This window comes from Dama dama, chromosome 15, assembly GCF_033118175.1.
Source record: "Dama dama isolate Ldn47 chromosome 15, ASM3311817v1, whole genome shotgun sequence".
Classification (NCBI taxonomy): Eukaryota; Metazoa; Chordata; class Mammalia; order Artiodactyla; family Cervidae; genus Dama; species Dama dama.
The window spans coordinates 58234812-58256241 of NC_083695.1; the positions used below are offsets into that span (position 1 = coordinate 58234812).

A 21430-nucleotide genomic window follows, 5' to 3' on the forward strand; every position below is an offset into this window, starting at 1 on the left:
GGTGAAATTGACAGATAAATGGCCAGTTGGGGGGAATGCATGAAGGTCAAAAGGACATGTTGAGTTGATCGGTACAGTATTGTGTAAAAAATACATATAAATTGTATTATAGTCATGTTGTATATAAAACTCACACATACAAACATCAAACCATGAAGTGAAATAGAATAGGAAAAAAATTTAAAAACCAAAGGTTCAGATTCTTATGTTTTGAATTAATTTTCCTAGGATATGAGACACTCATCAGATCAGTTATTATTGTAATGGAAATTGTATGAAAATATAAAAAGATAAATTTGTATATCTGGAGAATTGAGAATTATGTTTCAAGAATTAATCATGCAATCTGTGAGAAAAATTTGAACATAATTTATATTGGACAGTTGTGTTAGATGATTTATTTTGTCAACATAAATATTAAGAATTAACTTTTAGCTAATAGTGCATCCTCTGGACACAGTGTAATTTAATCTATATCAACTGTATTTGTATAAGTTCTTGTACTTACATAACATTTAAGAAATGCTTTAACATACATTATATATTAATTTATTTGGCCCTATTAACACTATCCTGTAGAAAGGAGGGCAGAGAGAAATATCCTATTTTTGAAATGTAGGGATTAAGCCTGAAAAAGAAACATTTATTAATTTTTAACTAGCTGAGCTCTTCTGTACAGATTTTCAGTTTCTAATAATATCTAACTATATCCCAAACACAGTGTTCCAAGTCAATTTATTTTCTTGATCTTCACAATAACTCTGAGATAGGTGATCCATTATTTCCATTTTACATTTGAGTAAGGCACTCAGTTTGTAAATCACTGATTTACTAGGCCTATAGTATAATTGTACTTTTAAACTGTTCTTTAGTTGGCTTTAGGGTGTGATTCCCTACCCTCTATCTCATAGTAATAATAAAGATTTGTGGTAAACAATTCAGATAGCATTAAAAACTGTAAAAAGAAAGTAGGAGTAACTGGTAATCACACTCAGAAGTAGCTGCCAATATTTTCTTGTACATCCTTTGCTAATAACTTTGCTGTGACTTAATGGAACTATGATTTTTACATAATTGGGTTTATACTGTGTATGTTTTGCAACCTGATTTTTCTTTTTTAACTCAATAGCTTATCTCTGTTTTTCATTGTTTGTTTTCATATGTTTCATATGTTTGAATATTGGCTTATATGGTAACTTTTTGATTGTATTGAGATTTGCCAGATTAATAATATATATTTTTTTAATTTTTAAAGGACTTACACATGCTAGTCCACCTATCACTGAAGACCAAAAGAAAAGTGAAGAAATGCAAGAGAGCATTTCAGATGAGGAAAACATTAGAGTTCTACAAGAAAATAATGAAGAGTTAAAAACACGTTTGCTCACCATTGAGAATGAACTTAAAAATGAAAAGGAGGAAAAAACAGAATTAAATAAACAGATTGTTAGTTTGCAGCAGGAACTTTCTTCTTCTGAAAAAAAAAGTTTAGGTTTTAGTATAGAGGTCCAACAAATTCAGTTGAGTTATGACAACGTGATTTCTGAATTACATGTGCAGAAAAGTATAAATCAAGAACAGAAGGAAAGGATCATGAAATTGTCAGAAGAGATAGAAACTGCTAGAAGAAACATCACAAATAATGTTTCCCAAATAAAATTAATGCAAGCAAAAATAGATGAACTGCGTAGACTTGATTCAATTTCTCAGATCGCAAGCATAGATTTACTCAATCTCAGGGATCTGTCCAATTGTTCTCAAGAAGATAATCTGCCGAATACACACTTACATCATTTGGATAATGATTATTTGATAAGTAAGCAGGTTAAAGAGCATGGTATTCAGGAACTTAGTAGGGAAAGGTCTTTCCACTCTACTGTTGAAGCCATTTGGGAAGAATGTAAGGAGATTGTAAAGACTTCCTCCAAAAAAACCCATCAGATTGAGGAACTAGAACAACAAATTGAAAAATTACAGGCAGAAGTAAAAGACTATACAAATGAAAACAATAGACTAAAAATAGAGGAGAGGGAGAAAAAAAATCAAGATGATTTACTAAAAGAAAAAGATAGTCTTATACAGCAGCTGAAGGAAGAATTGCAAGAAAAAACTGTTAGTCTTGATATTGAAGTACAGCATGTAGTGGAAGGAAAGAGAGCACTTTCAGAACTTATGCAAGATGTTACTTGCTATAAGGTGACAATAAAGGAACTTGAAGCAGTGTTAGAAACTCAGAAAGATGAATGTAGCCATTTAGCCAAGTTAGAACAAGAAATTATGGAAAAAGAATCTATCATTTTAAAGCAAGAAAGAGATCTGAATGAATGTCAAGCAAATCTTAAAGATTCTATCCAAAATGCCAGAGATTTAAGTGAAAGGGAAGTCAAATTGAAAGAAGAAATCACGCAATTAACAAAAAATTTGCAAGATGCTAAGCATTCACTTCAATTAAAGGAAGAAGAAAAGGAAACAAGCTGGCAAGAAACAGAAAAGTAAGCTAAAAGTTATTAAAAGGTTTTAAAAATTTGCATTTCTTTTATTGATTTTTCTACATAGCTTTTAAAGCATTTAGGTGGGCATAACTTAATCTGGTTAAATATAGCATGTATTTTGAGAGAAGAACTTGAACTTTGTATAAACCTTTGGGACTGAATGTTATTTACATGCAGAATTCTGTTTATAAAATCTCCTGAAATCCTCCTTGAAGTACTCATTCATGCTGTGGACATTCCAAATTTGTGAAAAGATCTAATTTTGTAGATTACTAGTCACACATATGATCCTAAGTGATTAGTGATATATCACTATAGGAAAGTGATTTGTGATTTTTAGGTTGAAAGAGGAGCTCTCTGCAAGCACTACTCTTACTCAGAATCTGAAAGCTGATCTTCAGAGGAAGGAAGAGGATTATGCTGAGCTGAAAGAGAAACTGGCTGATGCCAAAAAGCAGATTGAGCAAGTACAGAAAGAGGTTAGTTATTTGAAAAGTGTGGCCAATTTAAACGATAATGATTGTTTTCCTTATACATCATGTTTAGACACTAATTTTGGTGTTGACTGGAACATTTGTCAACTCTAATTTTTTTTTAAATGATGAGAACTGTTATTTCACAGAAAATTTAGTCAGCTTAAACAAACCGAAGAATGTCTAATAGTAAGAAAAATATGTGCCTTACATAAGACTAGAACCTTTTTTTTCTTTTAAGGACTAAGCTCAAGTCCCCCCAAAAAGTAAAAAGTAAACTTTTGTTTACAGATTGTATGTAGGAGAGTATGTAGTGCAGTTGTCACAAGTTTTTGTTATAGTTTGATTTTAAAAATAGGAAATATGTTCACATGGTTCCAAATTTAATAAAACACATGAAAGTATATATAGTGAGGGGAAAAACTGCCATCAAGCTTCCCACCAAGGAATCAAATGTTACCAGTAATTTTTTTTCTTCACTTCTCCCTCTTCCTCTGTTGTTCCTTTCTTCTCTTCCTATGAAAAAATGGAAACCTCCAATAAATACTATGTGAACCTTGTTTTTCTTCACATAGTGTATCTTGACTGTCTCTCCATTCCAAGATATAAAGAGTTTCCAAATGACTTTTTTAATGACTAGGAACATGTATTTATGGTTAATGAGTCTCCTATCATTGAACAATTAAAGTAATTTCCAGTTACTGATGCAGTGATGTCATTTTGAACTTTTATAGGTCTTCCTGTGAAATAAATTCCTAAAAGTGGAATTTATGAGTCACTGGTTTGTACATTTTGATATTTATTATGCTTTTTAGAGATTATGCCAATTTACTCACCAGAACTAATGTATAAGAAAGTATTTTTCTCTATACTCTTATCCACAAAGTAGTATTTTATCATTATTTCTTTGATATCTGCTAACTTGACATGTAAATAGTATATCTCAACTATAATTCTAACTTGCATATCTTTAATTAGAATGAACATTTTTTGGTTTACAATATATTTTTTTTTTCTCCTGTGGTCTGAGTATTCATATTCTTTGTTTTAGTTTATGTTATTATTTTTTTTATTGTTATTGCTTTATGGGAGCTTACTATATATTTAGGAAAGTAACTTTTTAAGGATATTAATTGTGGATAACCCCTGCACCTGACCCCTATGTTGCCATTTTTCTTGATTTTGATTATGGTGCTTTTTTCCCTTGGAGCAATGTATTTTTCTTTTATGACTGCTGTATTTTGTATCATAATTAGACTTTTTAAAAAAGTTGAAATAATTTGAAATATTTTTCATTCCTTAGAGTTAGTTACAAAAGAATACTTAAATTCTAATGTCTGAAGAATATTCACACAGCAGATGTTTGTGGGTCTCATCCATTTTTTGTTTCCTATCTCCAATGAAGTTACTATAATGAATGTTTTATATTTGTCTTTTTTTAGATCTGTTAAAAATGTAAGTTAAGCTATATATATATATTTTTTTATTTCTACACATTGTGTTCTGAGACATTATCCACATCATATTCCTGAGAGTCATGTATGGTTATAGTTAATCACTTTCACTGCTGTGTAATATTCCAAAGTGTGTGTAACTGTACAATTTAGTTATCTATTCTTTTGACCATTTACATTGTTTTTCTTCTTTGCTCTTAGAAGAGTGATCCTATTTTAAACACGCCCTAGGTATGCATGTACAAGAATTTGTAGAGCATGGGGTAGAATTGTTGGGTCAGGAGGTAAAGGGGTATCTTATGGTTTTAAGTTGTATTCCTCTCAGTGTCTGTTTTTATTCACTAAATGTCTATTCTAGTTTTCACTCTGAAATACATTCATTCATATTTTCTTTTAATTTTGCTATCCTTTTAAAAATTATTGTGTTGGATTTCTTTATTCTTATGTCTGATTCTTTGTTTTTAAATTTTTGTTTATCTATTTATTTTTGGCTGTGCAGAGTCTTCATTGCTGCACGAGCTTTCTCTAATTTCCACCAGTAATTGTTTACCACTTCCCACCAGGGAAGTCCTTGGTTCTAATTCTTATAAAATATATTGCAAATACCTTCTAGCTTACTTGTTGAAAGTCAGGCCTTCTTTTTCTGTGAATGTCCTCAAAATAAAAGCCAGTCAATGTTACACTTATTTTTGTGATTATTTTTTCACTTAATTTTTTTGTTATCTTGATATTTATTTATGTTTTTGTTAGTTTCTCAGTACTTTTAAAAAGATTTAAAACTTTTTTATCCAGCATTTGAAGTCCTTGAATAATTTTTAATGTAGCATAATAAAGCTCACAATAATATAGCGTTAATGTAAATTAAAAATGAATGAAAAGAATGGGTATAAACTTTTTGATCAAATAAATTATAATTTTCATGACTATTAGGCCCGTACTGGTAAAGAGAAACTCCCGCTATGACTTGGTAGATACCCTCCATATCCATATATGTAAAATAGTTACTCTATGTGCTTGTGTGTTTTTATTTTTATAAATGGGATCAGCTATATATAAATACTGCTTTTAAAATTTGTTCTAATTTTAAGATTTTTTTTTTCATAGCTTTAGGTGGTATCTCTTTTTGAGTAATGTTTTATTGTGCAGATGACTAACATTACTCTAAGGGCGAGAATTAAGAGTGTTTTCTGTCTTTCAAAATAAACAATGTATAATGTTAATGCTAATAATAATAGAAGCTTACTCTGGATTGGTTGTTCTGAGTTTACATGTATCATCTCATTTAATTTTCATACAAATGTTAGGCATAGGGACTAGTTTTAGCTTCCATTTCATGACTAGGGAGACAGGCATTGAGAGAGATAACTTGTCCAGTGTTAGAGCCAGGATGGAAACTGAAGCAGTCCTTATGTGCATCTTGGTGCAATACATAGTCTCTGTATTATTGGCAGACGGTTTATGTCTGTAAAATTGATGAAGATGGTGTTTATTAGTGGAAGTCCCTTGTTTTTGAACAAAATAAGATAATATATAAAATTAATCTTATTAATGTATGATTATAAAAGGAATATATGTTTATTGTAGTAATTTTGGAACATACAGGAAGCCTAAAAAGAAATGTAAAAATCACCTGAAACCAAAGAACTACTATTATTATGGTATCTCCATAATTTTTATGAAGGGGAATTTTGTTCAGTTAATTTCCTTCAGTTTATGAGATCCCTAGGTATCTTGAAAATTGGCCTAAAGGTGTACTTTGATTACATGTTTTCTCTACTTATCCCTTTCCCTTCTCTCCCCTCCCTCCTTCTCCCCTCTTTTCCTTTAAGATTTGCATACTAACTCAAAGTGCTTTTTGATTTCTTTAATAGGTTTGTAGGATTAAGTTACCCGTAACACCAAAAATCAATTGACCTTCCCTTGCATGGGTACCTTTTGATCTTGTAATTGTTCTGTTTTCATCCTCTACATGCCATTATTAGCTGTTAAGTTATTTCTTGTGTTACTGGATCATATTACTTAATAAGTCTTAGAAATCAGAGTCAGTATTTTTCCCCTAGAGTATCTCTATTGATTTTTCCATGATAATGATTTCCCTCTTGCATGCATGGGACTATTCTGAGTCTTTTTTGGGAGCATTTGCAGAGTTTGAGATTCTGATAATTTGAGCTACATCATGTATGTTAGAATCTGTAATTTTTCTAATGCTCTTAAAAAGGACATTAATCTTTGAAACAGTGGCCTTGAATTTTAAACAACAAAAGCAATTAGTATTTTTAGAAATACTTAATTTGATTTATTACTTTGTAGGTCTCTGTAATGCGTGATGAGGAGAAATTGTTGAGGATTAAAATTAATGAACTGGAGAAAAAGAAAAACCAGTGTTCTCAGGAGATAGATATGAAACAGCGAACCATTCAGCAACTTCAGGTAACAGTTTTGTTTTTAAAGATGATTTAAATAGACTCTGCTGGTATATTTTAGTGTTTAGTTAAATGTATATATGTTTTTTAAAGTAAAAAATGGATAATCTGAGGATTATAACCTGGGAGACAGTCTTTCAGAAAGCTCTTAGGACTGTTTCCATTAGAGGTCAAAGCAAAGTTGCATACATTTTGAGGCAAAGGGTTATACATCAAATGATATATTGTTGACAGTTTACAGTACTCAGATATGAGTAGGGGGTAATCATGGCCCCTTTCACGATAAGAAGGAAGGTTATCTCCTAAGGAGTTACCTTGCTGGCACCAGGAGAAAATAGCTTTTTACCATCCAGCAGGCATTCCTGTGTCTTCTAAGGAGGGGTTAATGCCAGTGCATAATGCACAGTTAAAACAGGGTAGGAGGCGGGCACAGAGAATTTTATGCTTGTAAAAAAAAATTTTTTTTTTTTCCTTATCCTGCCTTAAAATGATTATCACAACTCAGGAGTCTTAGGTGGTAAACCCAGCCCAGTGTCTGGTCAAGGTGCCTGTAACAGCTGGGATTGCTCCAGAGATTTGTTTGCATTTGCTGTCAGGGAAGGGCATCTCAGCCCCAGGTTTAGGGGAGATTCCCAGGCGTTGGGAGCCCCATTTCAGGGGGATCTCTTAGTCTGCCTTCATGTTCCCTGACACCTGCAGAACAAGAGTCATGTTTTTAGGAGATGTTCGGAGGCCTTTAGGAAGAAAAAAGCTGTTAAAATCCTACTTTCAAGAAGACAGTTATTTCATGATTCCAACACCCTAGGGATCTTTAAGGGACTTTGAGGAACAACTATGAGTATTTGGTGATAAATGATTTGAGCATCAATCCAAAGGAATGGTGAGGTGTCAAGACAGATGGAAATTTTGTTTATAGTGTGCCCTTATGTAGCCAGACACTGACTGGGTTCTTTCCCTCACTGTCGGACCACCTTGGACTGCCTCTGTCATTTTCCATCTATTTCCGTCTCCATCTGCTTCTGTCCTGCCTGACCACCTCCATCGTTCTCTGTTAGCCTGTGTTGTCCTCAGCGTTTCGGTCTCTGGTCACCCACTTCCGCCATTCTCTATCTGTTTCTGTCCACTGTCCTTGTTCTCTGTCTGTTTCAGTCGTGTCAGTGCTACCTGCATCATTCTGCATCCACCTCAGTCGCTTTCCATCTGTCTGCTTCTGTCATTCTCTGTCTACCTCCGTCATTCTCCGCCTGGTTCCGTCCTGCCCGTCCACCTCCTTGGTTCTCTGTTTCCCTTCTGTGGGTCCATGTCTGTAGTGCTGTTTCCGGTCTGTTTTGTCCCTGTCCGTCAACCTTTGCAGTTCTGTGTTTCCATCCATCTCTGTCCATCCACCTCCATAGTTCCTCCCTCGTTTTCTTTCATTGTCTCTTCACTATCCTTCCAGCTCTAGATAGAAGGTTAGATTACCAGACGGGTTAAAACTAAAATTCAAGGATTTCCAGTGTCCATAAAGTAATGTTGCGTCTTTTTCAAACCTTCCAGCTACTTTCTACATATAGGGGATGTGGGAGCTCAATTTTTTCTGCATCTTGAGTTTACTTGATAAGGAATTTATTTATGGTTTACTTTGTTGTTCCCATATTAAATATATTTCTTACCCTTTATGCTTTTTGTGTTGTGTAAGAGGACATACATGCTAGCTTAAAATGTTGAGTGAAGAAAATGATTTGGCATTTTTGAGGTAGATTAAAGGTATAAAGTTAGGGGGGGGTGTTGTTTTGTTTTGTTTTTTCCTATTATCACTCTCACCCTACCCTTTACTCTGAGGTGAAACAAACTTAGGAGCTTAAGACTCTTAGCCTTCTAGGAGATAGATTTCAGAGTTAATAATAAACCCTGTTCAAGTCCCACTATTAAATATTGGCGTATGATTAAGTTTCATTTGCATTTCATATTCTCTCATTTGCAGGAGCAGTTAAATAATCAAAAAGTGGAAGAAGCTATACAACAGTATGAGAGAGTGTGCAAAGGTCAGAAACAAACCTCTTCTTCCAGTACTAAAAAGACTGCAAAATAAGTAGCTAGAATAACAATTGGTTCATCATTTTCCTTTGAAAGTTCTGAAGTGAAATAAGGGCAACATAAAATGTAACTTTATCAAAAGAGAAATGCATTGATTCTCAAGAGTAACTAACCACCCTGAAGTTTATCAGTGAAGAGGAATTAACTTGGATCAGTAACTTGGATGTGAAAATACATGTCCCTACAGAATCTTATTTTCTCCCACCCTTTTAGGCCATTGTCCCATAACCATCTCATATTTCTGTAATAGTTTTGGAATTTTCCTTTACTTTGGCTCCTTTGTCATTGTTGGCAGGTGTGAATAGATCTTGGCTATTCTATAAAACATTCTTTGAACCAGAATATAGTTTCTTTCATATTTTACTATTTTATTTCTTGGCCACATATTGAGATGTGTGGTGTAGGCCCATTTTGAGTACTCTTAATCTTCCATCTTCTCCAGTCTCTCTAAACTTTAATCCAGGCCACTTGTAACCTGCATAGTTTCAGATCTTTCTGGTTTTTGCAATCTGTCCTTTCCTTTATTTTTTAGTTATTTGTCAATTCACTTTCTCTCATTTTCGTTTTTTAAGTAGTATTAATTGTGTAAGAGTATTTTTTCTAGTGTAAAGGTGATGTGTAGCTTCCCCCTTTTTGAAACTCTTACCTTGGCTTTTGTGATCTATTCTTCTGGTTACTGCCTTTCTCTCAGAATGGACCTTAGCCACTGTGACAAATTCCTTGAATAAGGCATCATTATCTTTTTTCTCTTTGTTTTCACTGTTGAGTTCCTTCACCTTTGTGATTTTAACTTTGTGTTAGACATTCTCTGATAAGCAGAAAAGTACATTTTTAGCTCTTAAGGGTTTCCCTGGCTGCTAAAGTTCTATTTAAATACTGAATGCCATTTACCTAGGTATCTTACTGAGTTTTTAAATTGAGATACACAAAGCATAAAATTTACCCTTTAAAAGTGTATAGTATTGGTAGCTTTTAGTATATTCACAAACTTGTACAGCCACTACCACTATGTAACTCCAGAGCGTTTTCATCACCCTAGAAAGAAATGCTGTACTGATTAGCAATCACTCTCCATTCATGCTTCCACCAGAACTCCAGCTTCTGCTTCTGTCTTAACATAGACATCTTCCCTCTGAGTGTGTTTCTTCTCCCTATCTGTTGCCATACAAGCTTCTCTTTTCTTACAAGGACACCAATTATGTTGAATTTAGGGCCCACTGTAATCCAGTAGCAGGAGTTCCCCAGTGGCTCAGCTATTAAGAATCCACCTGCAATGCAGGAGACGTGGGCTCCACCTGTGGGTTGGGAAGATCCCCTGAGACTTCCCACTGGAGCAACCTGCTCCAGTATTCTTGGCTGGAGAATCTCATGGACAGAGGAGCCTGGTGGACTGCAGTTCACGGGGTCGCAAAGAGTTGGACACGACTGAAGCAACTTTTGCATTCAGGCACGCTAATCCAGTATGACCTTATTCTGAACTTGATTACCTCTGCAAAGCCTCTTTTTCCTAGTAAGGTCATATTCACACGGAGTAGACATAATTTTTTCCCCTGACATCGTGGTGGGTATAAAGGAGTATGTCATTTTGGTTCACTTATTTATTCAGCTGCAGCAAGTCTTAGTTGTGGTCCGTGGGATCTTCATTGTGTCTTTGAGATCTTTTGTTCTGGCGCACAGCTTCTCTAGTTGTGGGCACAGGCTCCACAGAACAGGCTTCGTAGTTGAGACACGTGGACTTAGTTGGTCCACAGCATGTAGGATCTTAGTTTCTTGACCAGGGATTGAAACCATATCCCCGGAATTGCAAGGCAGATTCTTAACCATTGGACCATCCGGTAAGTCCTATTTGTTGTTTTGATTTGCATTTTGTAGTAATATTGAGCATCTTGTCTTCTGCTATTGGACATTCATATATCTTCTTTGCAGAAATGTCTGTTAATGTCCTTAATGTGCTTTGCCTGTTTTGGGCAAAGGTTGCCCCCTCTTGTTCCCTCAGACAATTCAGTTGGGTTGTTTGCCCCCTACCCCCACTTGTTTTTTGTGTGTGGGTGTGGAGTTGTGATTTTTATATTAATTCAGTTGGGTTGTTTGCCCCCTACCCCCACTTGTTTTTTGTGTGTGGGTGTGGAGTTGTGATTTTTATATTTTCTGGATTCTAGACCCTTATCAGGTAAATGTTTTCTCCTATTCTGTGGGTGGTTTTTCACTTCCTGGATAGTGTCCTTTGATAGATAAAAGTTTTTAATTTTTTAAGTTAATTTTTATTGGAGTATAGTTGCTTTACAGTGTTTACAAAGTGAAAGTTTTTCATTTTGATGTTACCTGTCTTGGTTTGATTGCTTATGCTTTAGGTATCATGTCTAAAAAACCTGTTGCCTAACCTGAAGTTACCTAGGTTTTCTTCTAAGGGTTTTATAGTTTTTGGCTATTGTATTTAGGTCTTTGATTCACTTTTGAGTTAATCTGAGTATAATTTTGTATATTATGTAAGGTAGATGTCGAACTTAATTCTTTTTCATTTGGAGATCCAGTTGTCACAGCACCATTTCTTGAAAAGACTATTCTTTCTCCTGTTGCATTGTTTTGCATCGTTGTTGAAAATCAGTTGACCATACATGTAAGGATTTATCTCCTAACTCTTAACTCTTTCATTGTTCTATATGTCAGTCTTTAATGCTAGTATCATACAGTATTGTTACTTACCTTTTAGTGAGTTTTGATATTGAGAAGTGTGAATTCTCTCACTTTAGTAAAAAAATAATAATTTATTTGGCTGCCCTGGGTCTTAGTTGTGGCACTTGGGATCTTTAGTTGTGACATGCCTACTCTTAGTTGTGGAATGTGGTATCTAGTTCCCTGACTAGGGATCGAACCCGGGGCCCTGGCAGTGAGAGCGCCATATCTTAACCCCTGAACTGCTGTGAAATTCCCAATCACTGAGTATTTCTAATCCAGAGTTTTACATGACATTTGTATGTCGTTTCTTTCACAAGTTGGTGCTATGTCCCTTCTTTCCACAACCAAGCTGTTCTCAAACATTATACTTAAGCTTTTCCTCCTTGAAGCCTTGCTAGGACATTATATAGCTTTCGGTGATCCTCTCCTCTGAATGTTAAACACTTGATTGATTGATTGTCTGCCAGTCATTTATTTAGCTATGTTAGTTGATAGCTGTCTTTAGATAGCTTTGATGAAGTATCTAGTTCCTGTCCTTTTGTTTTATTTTGTGTTTTATTTGTTGCGTATTTCTGGATTCTTTTCTTGAAATAAAGTTCAGTTATTGGAGGCTATGATCAATATAATTATCTTTTTTCTTTTACTGTTTCTACATTTCACAATAGATGGATAGCCATTAGTGAAGTTATCATTGGTGTCTTGGGACTTTACTGATTGCTATCTAGATACTTAAATTCCTTCTTTTGAACCCTCTAATTTAGAGCAGATGATAGGATGCACGAACAGATTATTTGAATAAAATTGTGATTAACTTTATAGTCAATATATTTGCATATCATGCTTTTTCAAAGGAAGAGTTTGGGGTAGAATACCAGTACTTCTTTGATCCTAAGAAAGAATTCTGTTTCATTAATTCTCCTGGTGGCTTATATCAATGAACAGAAATACTGAAAATTACTCAAGATATTTTCTCATTGTTTTGTTTTAAGCTTGCTTTATAGTAAGTATTTTAAGAGGGCCATCTTTAGATATTTGTGTTACTTTTAGTGCTCTGAGTTTGAGCTATGCATTTATAGATTCATCACCTCTGACATGAATAGTAGTCTTGGTAAGAGGTGTGGGAAGTGAGCCCTGGTACTGTGTCACTGAAGACAATAAGCCAGTCTTTCCTCCTTATCTCTTTCAGGTAGGATTCGAATTATTTATAATCCATTATTTTAGTCATTTTTTCAAGGGCCAGAAACAGTTTTAGTAAGGTTATCATAGCACAGTTGTTCCTGAGGAGCTGGTTTAAAAAACACTAGAAATAAATATTTTGCTTTGAAATTTTTTCTAGAAAAAATAATTACTTGAGATTTTCAAAATAGTAAATTTGGGATTGAGAATTTATTGTTTTAAGGAGGTAAAAATTTCAGTTTTAGTTTTGGTTTAAGAATATTAACAGTGAAATTTGTCAAATAAGGTTTTTTCTAAACCCCAATATATGTGTTTATTAGTACTGGTGTACCTCAGAGATGTTTCAGATTTGGTCCTGTGCATGCGTGCTAAATCACTTCAGTCATGTCTGACTCTTCGTGACCTTGTGGACTGTAGAGCCTACCAGGCTCCTCTCCATGACATTCTGCAGGCAAGAATACTGGAGTGGGTTGTCATGCCCTCCTCCAGGGGATCTTCGCAACCCGAGGATCGAACCAGGTCTCCCACATTGCAGGCAGATTCTTGACAGTCTGAGCCACCAGGGAAGCCCTTAGCACCCATGCACATAGTTAAATGGCTTAAAACAATGCAAATATATTACCTTACAACTCTGGAGGTCAGAGGTCTGAAAAAGGTCTAATAAGGCTAAAATCAAGATATCTGCAAAACTGTGTTCCTTCTGGTTGCTTTAGGGGAGAATCTGTTTCTTTACCTTTTCCAGATTAAGACATAATAGTATTATGTTTAAAAAAACAGTCCTCACACCTAATTAAAAAATACTTTATTGCTAAGAAATGCTAACCATCATCAGAGCTTTCAGGGAGCTGTAATCTTTTTGCTGATAGAGTAGGGCCTTATGTTGATGCTGAAGACTGCTGACTAAACAAAGTAGTGGTTGCTGAAGATTGGGGTGGCTGTGGCAATTTCTTAAAGTAAGACAGTGAGGAAATTTGCCGCATCAGTTGACTCTTCCTTTCATAAACAATTTCTCTGTAGCGTGCTCTGCTTTTTGATGCCTATTTACCCACAGTAGAATTTTTTCAGAATTAGAGTCAAGCCTCTTAGACTCTGCCACTGCTTTACATTACATAAACTCAGTTTATGTAATATTCTGAATCCTTTGTTGTCACTTCAACATTTTTCACTCAGAATAGATTCCATCTCAAGAAACCACTTTCTTTGCTCATCCTTAAGAAGCAACTCGTCATCTCTTCAAGTTTTATCATGAGATTGCAGCAGTTTAGTCATATATTCCAGATAACTGGCAGCCCCTTCTACGTCAGCACTTGGCTGCTTCACCTTGCACTTTCATGTTTTGGAGACAGCTTCTTTCCTTGAACCTCAAGAACTAACCTCTGCTAGCTTGAAACTTTCCTTCTGCAACTTCCTCACTTCTCAGCATTCATTGAATGGAAAGAATTAGAGCTTTGCTCTAAATTAAGCTGTGGCTTAAGCGAATGTTGTGGTTATTTTTGATTTGTCTATCCAGGCCACTGAAAGTTTCTCTATATCATCAGTAAGTCTGTTTCGCTTTGTTATCATTTGAATATTCACCGGGGTAGGACTTTAAAGTCTCTTGAAGAACTTTAGTTTGCAGTCACAACTTGAGTGTTTGGAACGAGAGGCCTAGCTTTTGGCTAGTCTCAGCTTTTGATATGCCTTCCTTACATAATCATTTCATTTCTAGCTTTTGATTTAAAGTGAGAGTTGTGTGACTCTCCTTGAACACTTCCTTTCACTTGAACACTTGAAGGCCTCTGTAATGTTATTAATTGGATTAATTTCAATATTGTTGTGTCCTAGGGAATCGGGAGGTCCACGGAGAGGGAGAAACAGGGAAATAGCTGGTCATGGGAGCAATCAGAGCACGCACAGTCTTAATGGGTTAATCTTACTGTCTTTCATTGTTGTAGTTCATAGCGTCCCCCCTAGAAATACAGTAGTAACATCAGAGATCAGTGATCGTAGGTCATCATAACAAATACAACAATAATGATAGAATTATTAAAATGTGATACAGAGGCAAGAAGTAAACAAATGCCGTTAGAAAAATGGTGCTTATAGACTTGCTTGATGCAGGATTGCCACAGACTTTGAATTTTTAAAAAACATAGTGTATCTGAAGCACAATTAAGTGAAGAACAGTAAAATAATAGTTTTATGATTTTTATTAATAGCTTAATTGTATTGAAAATGATTAATTTTATTTGAAAGGCTTCCTTTTCTGTCTGTTTATTCTTGCTTTCATCTGTACATCAATTACTTATTTGATCCTTCATATATGCCAGTACTGGTCTAGGCATTGAAAATATAGCAGTGAACGAGACAAAGTTTTGTCTATGTGGAATGCATATTCTATTTAAGTTAACTTAATTTTCAGTATGGATATCTAGATGTAGATGTTAATAATTTCTAAAGTGTTCTTTCTAAATTTTTAGATCTGAGTGTTAAAGAAAAAATAATCAAAGACATGCAAATGACCCTGGAAGAACAGGAGCAAACTCAGGTAGAACAAGATCGAGTGCTTGAGGCTAAATTAGAAGAAACCAAAAGACTGGCCACAGGTAAAACAAGATGCTTAAATATTTCAAAGCGTACTTTTTCATTTTCTTTCTTTTACTGGTTTGCTTTCCTTTTTAATGTGGTTTAATATTTATAAAAATTGATAATAGAAACGTATTTATTGTCTTTTTGGAATATCCTGTCACTTGTTATGTTTTACTGTGATGAAGATCATTGTATCTCATTGAAAAAAGGAATCAGTACACTTTCATAATAACTGGATGATAGCTTGCAGTGTTCCCCAGATGTTAAGAATAAACTTTGAACTTTTTCACCTTGCTACAGCAATTGGTATCATCTTGTATGTTTAGCTCAATAAATACTCTGATTCTATCGTTCAGAATACCATTTTTTTTTTTTTTAATTTTTGAGAGCATGAAGTTTCCCGTATATTGGCACTCATTTAAACTGTATACTCAGAACACTATTCAATGAGTTATTGAGAGGTTTTTGTAGTTCTTGTCTAAGAATTTGGTAAGCTTGTAGAATGGTCTCTCTGCGCGCGCGCGCGTGTGTGTGTGTGTGTGTGTGTGTGTGTGTGTGTGTGTGAGTGTGAGAATGTAGAATGGTCTCTCTGCGTGTGTGTGTGTGTGAAAATCTCTCAGTCGTGTCCGACTCTTTGTGACCCCATGGACTGTACATTCTCCAGGCCAGAATACTGTAGTGGGTAGCCTTTCCCTTCTCCAGGGGATCTTCCCAACTTAGGGATCAAACCTAGGTCTTCCGCACTGCAGGCGGATTCTTTACCAGCTGAGCCACAAGGGAAGCCCAGAATGGTCTCAGTTCTATTTAATATTTTGGCCTATGATCTTCTTCTGGGCTTTGCTGATTCCTGTCTGTATCCCATGCCACATATATCTCTGTGCAGTATAACTTTTTCATGTACTTAAAAAAAAATTTATATTTCCATATCAGAATTGGAAGAATGGAAGGAAAAATGCAAAGATTTGGAAGCCAAACACAATCAAAGTTCAAATAAAGAATTTGAGGATAACACAGATGTACTTAATACAAAACTCAGTAAGCTTCAAGATGAGTTACAGGTATGATTTTTATCTACATGTGTAATTGTATCTATATATTTATTAATATTTCTCATAAGAAGATGGTTTAGTAAATATTTTATAATTAATTTAGATATGGATGTACTCATGGCTGGGAAATGTTAGTATATAATTTCTCAGTACACATTGAAATGACATGGGGAAGAGATTCCCTAGAATACAAGCTACTAAGTGCCAATGAAAATGCAGTGGTTGGGTCTTCAGTATTACATATTTAATTTTTGTATCATCATGTCTTAAGTCTTTGTACCTATTTTTGTACTGTTTAAACTTCTAACTCTTCAAACACCACTGTAGAGAAGAAACTATAAGGAAAATTATTTTGATTATTGTAAATTATTAAGCTGGAAAAGAATAGAATTGTATGTCTGAACATTGGAATACATTTGAAAATATATTACTACATTTGAAACTATATTACTACATAGAAGATACCCTGTTTCCTGTTTATGTATTTTTCCTTATTTAGCTTTCACATGCCATGTGTAGAATAGAACATACAGGGCAAAGATTTTTTAATGGGACTTAACAAATATTATGTAAAATTTTATACATTTTATTTGTTAGAAGTTACAATCCAACTGCAGTTTTGGCATTGAAGAAAGCATAGTAATGAGTTTTGAAAAGATTGCATCTAAATTATTTTCTTAAATTCAGGCTGTATATAATCAGATATTAAATAAATCAGTTCCTTTCTTTTTTTTAACTATTAATTACATACTGTAGAATTTATCCTTTCCATTGTCAGAACCAAAAGCAGCTAGAACAGAGTGGATAATCCATTAGTTATGAAAAAATACACTGATTACTTTGCGAATGTTCATATTAAGGAATACTGGTGTGTTTTGCGTTCTAAAATAATATGATTGTGTATCTTATATAATAAACTTTGTAATTCTGTAATGGGCTTGTGGTAATTTATCTGGCACAGTGGTTTTGCAAGTTTTAAGAACAGTAGATTTTTAAATACATAGCTTTTAGTGTAGTATTATTATTTTTGCTCCAAAAGAAGTTTTACATGAGTTTTGAACGTATAAATGAGATGTTTTTGAACTTGAAGGATCTATGGAAGCCTCTTTAAAATTTATTGATCAACTGTATTTTCTATCCAGCTATTCCCTGTATTCTTTAAACTGATAAATATTTGTCCTGTTACACAAGTTACTCTTTGACATTCTGTATACCTGGGAAAATTTTATTTTAGGAATCACAGCTAGAAATGACCACTATAAATCAAAAAATTTTTTTAATCTGGCATTTAGGAAGACTTGATTCTCTGTAATTCTTTCAGAAATTTCAGTTATTTCTTCTTAAGCTCACTGATGAAGGAAAGTTCTTAAATGGACTTTATAGCAAAATTAAGTTTATAAATGAAATATTTAGGAAAGCAACTGACAATGTTCATTTTATAATCTGAAATATACTCAAACTTTTTCATTATTTAAAGAAAAATGCTTGTTTTTAAGTTTTCTAAAAGGTGAAATGAAGAGCCATGTATTATATGGAAATGTTTATAAATGCAGATTTATTAACTGCTTTTGAAACATGTGGTAGTTACTTGTGCTATTTCTACATGTAGGAATCTGAACAGAAACATGAAGCTGAAAGAAAAAAATGGTTAGAAGAAAAAATGATGCTTATCACTCAAGCAAAAGAAGCTGAGAATCTACGAAACAAAGAGATGAAAAAATATGCTGAAGACAGAGAGCATTGTTTGAAGCAACAAAATGAAATGGTTGGTAATAGTTATACTTTATCTGCTGTGTATTTTGCCTGCTTTCTTTGGCTTCTTAAATTTTTGCCTGGGATTCTTAGATTCTTATCAGTGTCTACATGGTTGTGTGGGTTTGGTTTTTTTGTTTGTTTTCAAGGCAGTTTGTCTATTTGTAAGATGAGTTTTCTATCCCAGTTTATCTTGAAGTTCTTATTTTTGGGAAAATAATTACTTCTCAATATCTAGATTCAGAACTTAAAAATCTTTTCCTTTTGACTGCCGTGGGGTTCTATAATGTAAATTATTTGCATTTTGAATTGTAGATTCTGCTAACATGGTGTATGCATTTTACCTCATAAGCTGATTTTGTCAGATCTTTTTTATTTTTTTAAAAAATGTCAACTATATAGTTTCTAGAAGACTTTAGGTAGAAATAACTTTCTGTTTTATGTTGACTAGCTATAGTTCTCAAGTAATTCTGTCTTATTAATAGTTTGTGTTTTTTCTTCCTATTTTAATCTGCAACTTAGTCTCTTTGATACTCAATCAGAAAAAAGTTCAAAGTCATCGTTGACCTGGCAAAACTATTGAGTAATATTATCTTTAAATATTTAAATATTATCTTTAAATATTGAGTAATATTATCTTTAAATTAAAAGATAACCTAACCCTAACCCTAGTTCCCTATTTACAGTAATAGTAACATGGCAGTATCACATTGCCATCTGTTGGCATTTCCTTTGTTTATGACAGAATTTTACTTATATCAGCTGAACTTTTCTGTACAAACAGGAACATTAATTTTCACTAACTTAAAGAAGATTTTCCCACAGATTTTAAAAAATATTTTTTATTTTGAAATCACTTTATTTCCAGAAATGTTGCAAAGCTAGTACAGAGAATTTCTGTATACCTATTACCCAACTTCTGATGTTAGAGCTTATGTAACAACAGTGCAGTGATCAAAACCAACAAATTAAGATTATTATTACAATACTGATTGCTAAATTATGGATCTTACTAGAATTTTACCAACTTTCCCACTCTTTTTTTTTTTTTCCTGGATATAGGATCAAATCTAGGATACTGTGTTCCATTTAGTTGTCAGGTTTCCTTAGAGTCTTGACTCTGTTTTCTTTGTCACATGACAAAGTATGTGAGACTAATACTTGTTATTACTATGGCACTCAGGTGGCAATATATTTCACTTCATGTACCAACACCACCTGACTGGAGTTACCTTCAGGAAGTGTTGTGTTGAGCAAGATTGACATGCTACATCTATCTTAACAGAAAATGCTGCTGCTGGTTCTGTTTCTGTCCATAGGCCATTCAACCTTCCGGACAGTAACGAGAGGCAAGAAGTGAAATCAGAACAGTTGACTTTCATAGTTAGTCACTCCAGCCCCAAAGCAGGAATGGACCTACTTCTTAATCAGTGGTCCCTCTGCAGCAATGCCAGCAAGTAAACCTCCTTTGAATTTTTAGTCCTAGAGCAAACTAACTTTCTCCTTTCTCCTATCTATTTCTTTACACTCGTACCTAGGATGTGTGTCTGCAATATTTAAGAAATAAATTGTTGATTTTTTTTTTAAGCCTTTTAAATTGGAATACACACAACACAGTAAGTAAAAGAAACATTGTTCAATGAATTATTGTAAAACCAGTCCCCAGTTAACTACCATTGAGTTTAAGAAATAAAACAATATTAGCATCCGAGAGACCCTGTCTCCTCAGTGATAATAACTGTTCTGTCTTTTAATGTTAAACTTCAGTTTTGTTCATTTTTTAAAACTTTATATAAATAAAAATATGTAGAATGCATTTTCTTGGGCCTGGCTTCTTTAACTCAGTATTATGTTTGTGAGGATCATCTATACTTGTTGCAAGTAGCTGGAGTTAGTTTCCTTTCATTGCTGAGTATTTCACTGTATAAGTATACCACAGTCTGTTCAATTTAAAGTTGAAGATACAGGGGTTGTTACTATTTGGGGCTGTTATGAGTAAGATATCCTGTAAACATTTTTATGTATTTCTCTTAGTGCACGTGTGCATTCATTTCTATTGCGTATATTGCCAAGAATAGAATTGCTAGTGGATAGGGCATCCCTGGAGGAAGGGATGGCAACCCACTCCAGTATTTTTACTTGGAGAATCCCATGGACAGAGGAGCCTGGCAGACTGCAGTCCATAGGGTCACACAGAGTCTGACATGAATGAAGCAGTTAGCAGGCAGGCAGGCATGGTAATTATATGCGGAACTCTAGTAGAATGCCAGACTAATTTTCAAAGCAGTTTTTACCCATTTATACTGCGACTCGTATTGTTGGATTGGATGTTTTGTTTATCGACTCTGCCTACTCAAGTCCCCTTGTTTATTTTCTATTTGACTATCTTTTTTGTACAGGAGTTCCTTATGCTTTCTGGATAGGAGTGTGTTGCAGTTACCTTCTTTCAACCTCTGGTTTACCTTTTTACTCTCATTGCCTTTTTAGAACAGAAATGAAGAATTATTCTAATTAATTTTCTCAGTCTTTTCCTTTATGAACTTCAAGGACATGAAGATGTTCTCTTACATTATTTCCTGAAAGGTTTGGGGTTTTACCTTTCATATTTTGATTCCAGTATTAATTTTTGTGTTGGGGTGAGATAGGGGTAAAGGTCGTCATCGTTCTTGTAAATTTGAATTACCAATTGACCTGGTAGTACTTTTTAAAAAAGCTGTTACTTTTCTACTGCTCTGCAACTTTTGTTGTTGGTCAGTTGTCCAGTGGTTAACTTTTGTATATGGTGTGAGATTATAAGTCTTTCTTTTTTTCCATTTGGCTGTTCAGTTGTTCCATCACCCTTTACAGAAAAGACTTCTTTTCTCCATTGAGTTTCTTTGACATTTTTAGGGACTATCAATTGACCATAATATTTGTGGACTGTATCCTCTGTTCTCTGATGTCTGTATATCCTTAAGACAATATCACACTGTCTATTATTATTATTATATAGAGTAGGCTTAAAATGACATGGTATGATTGCTCCTACTTTGTACTTCATTTTCAAAGTAAACTAGTCTATGTTATTTTCATTTTCATATTATTTTTAGAGTCAGCTTTTCCACTTCCACTCACACACAGACACACAGATACATACTTGCTTGGATTTTTATTGAAGTTGCTTGCCTCTAGATCTTCTAAGGGAGCACTGACATTTTAAAAATACTGAATCTTTTGATCTTTGAACACAGGTTCTCTTTGTTTATTTAAAAAAGAAAGTGAAAGTGTTAGTTGCTCAGTCTTGTTTGACTC

The 21430-nt window shown here is 34.1% G+C and overlaps 1 protein-coding gene across 11 annotated transcripts in view; it reads left to right on the forward strand.

Annotated features, from left to right (window-relative positions):
• Positions 1-21430, forward strand: part of KIF20B (kinesin family member 20B) — a 78385-nt gene that overhangs the window by 43665 nt on the left and 13290 nt on the right. For all 11 annotated transcript variants that reach the window (XM_061162145.1, XM_061162144.1, XM_061162150.1 and 8 more), the window contains 7 exons: positions 1256-2492; positions 2833-2971; positions 6730-6849; positions 8806-8866; positions 15230-15355; positions 16269-16396; positions 17997-18152. In XM_061162145.1, the coding sequence (XP_061018128.1) occupies positions 1256-2492; positions 2833-2971; positions 6730-6849; positions 8806-8866; positions 15230-15355; positions 16269-16396; positions 17997-18152 (1967 nt within the window). The remainder of the gene's footprint in view (positions 1-1255; positions 2493-2832; positions 2972-6729; positions 6850-8805; positions 8867-15229; positions 15356-16268; positions 16397-17996; positions 18153-21430) is intronic.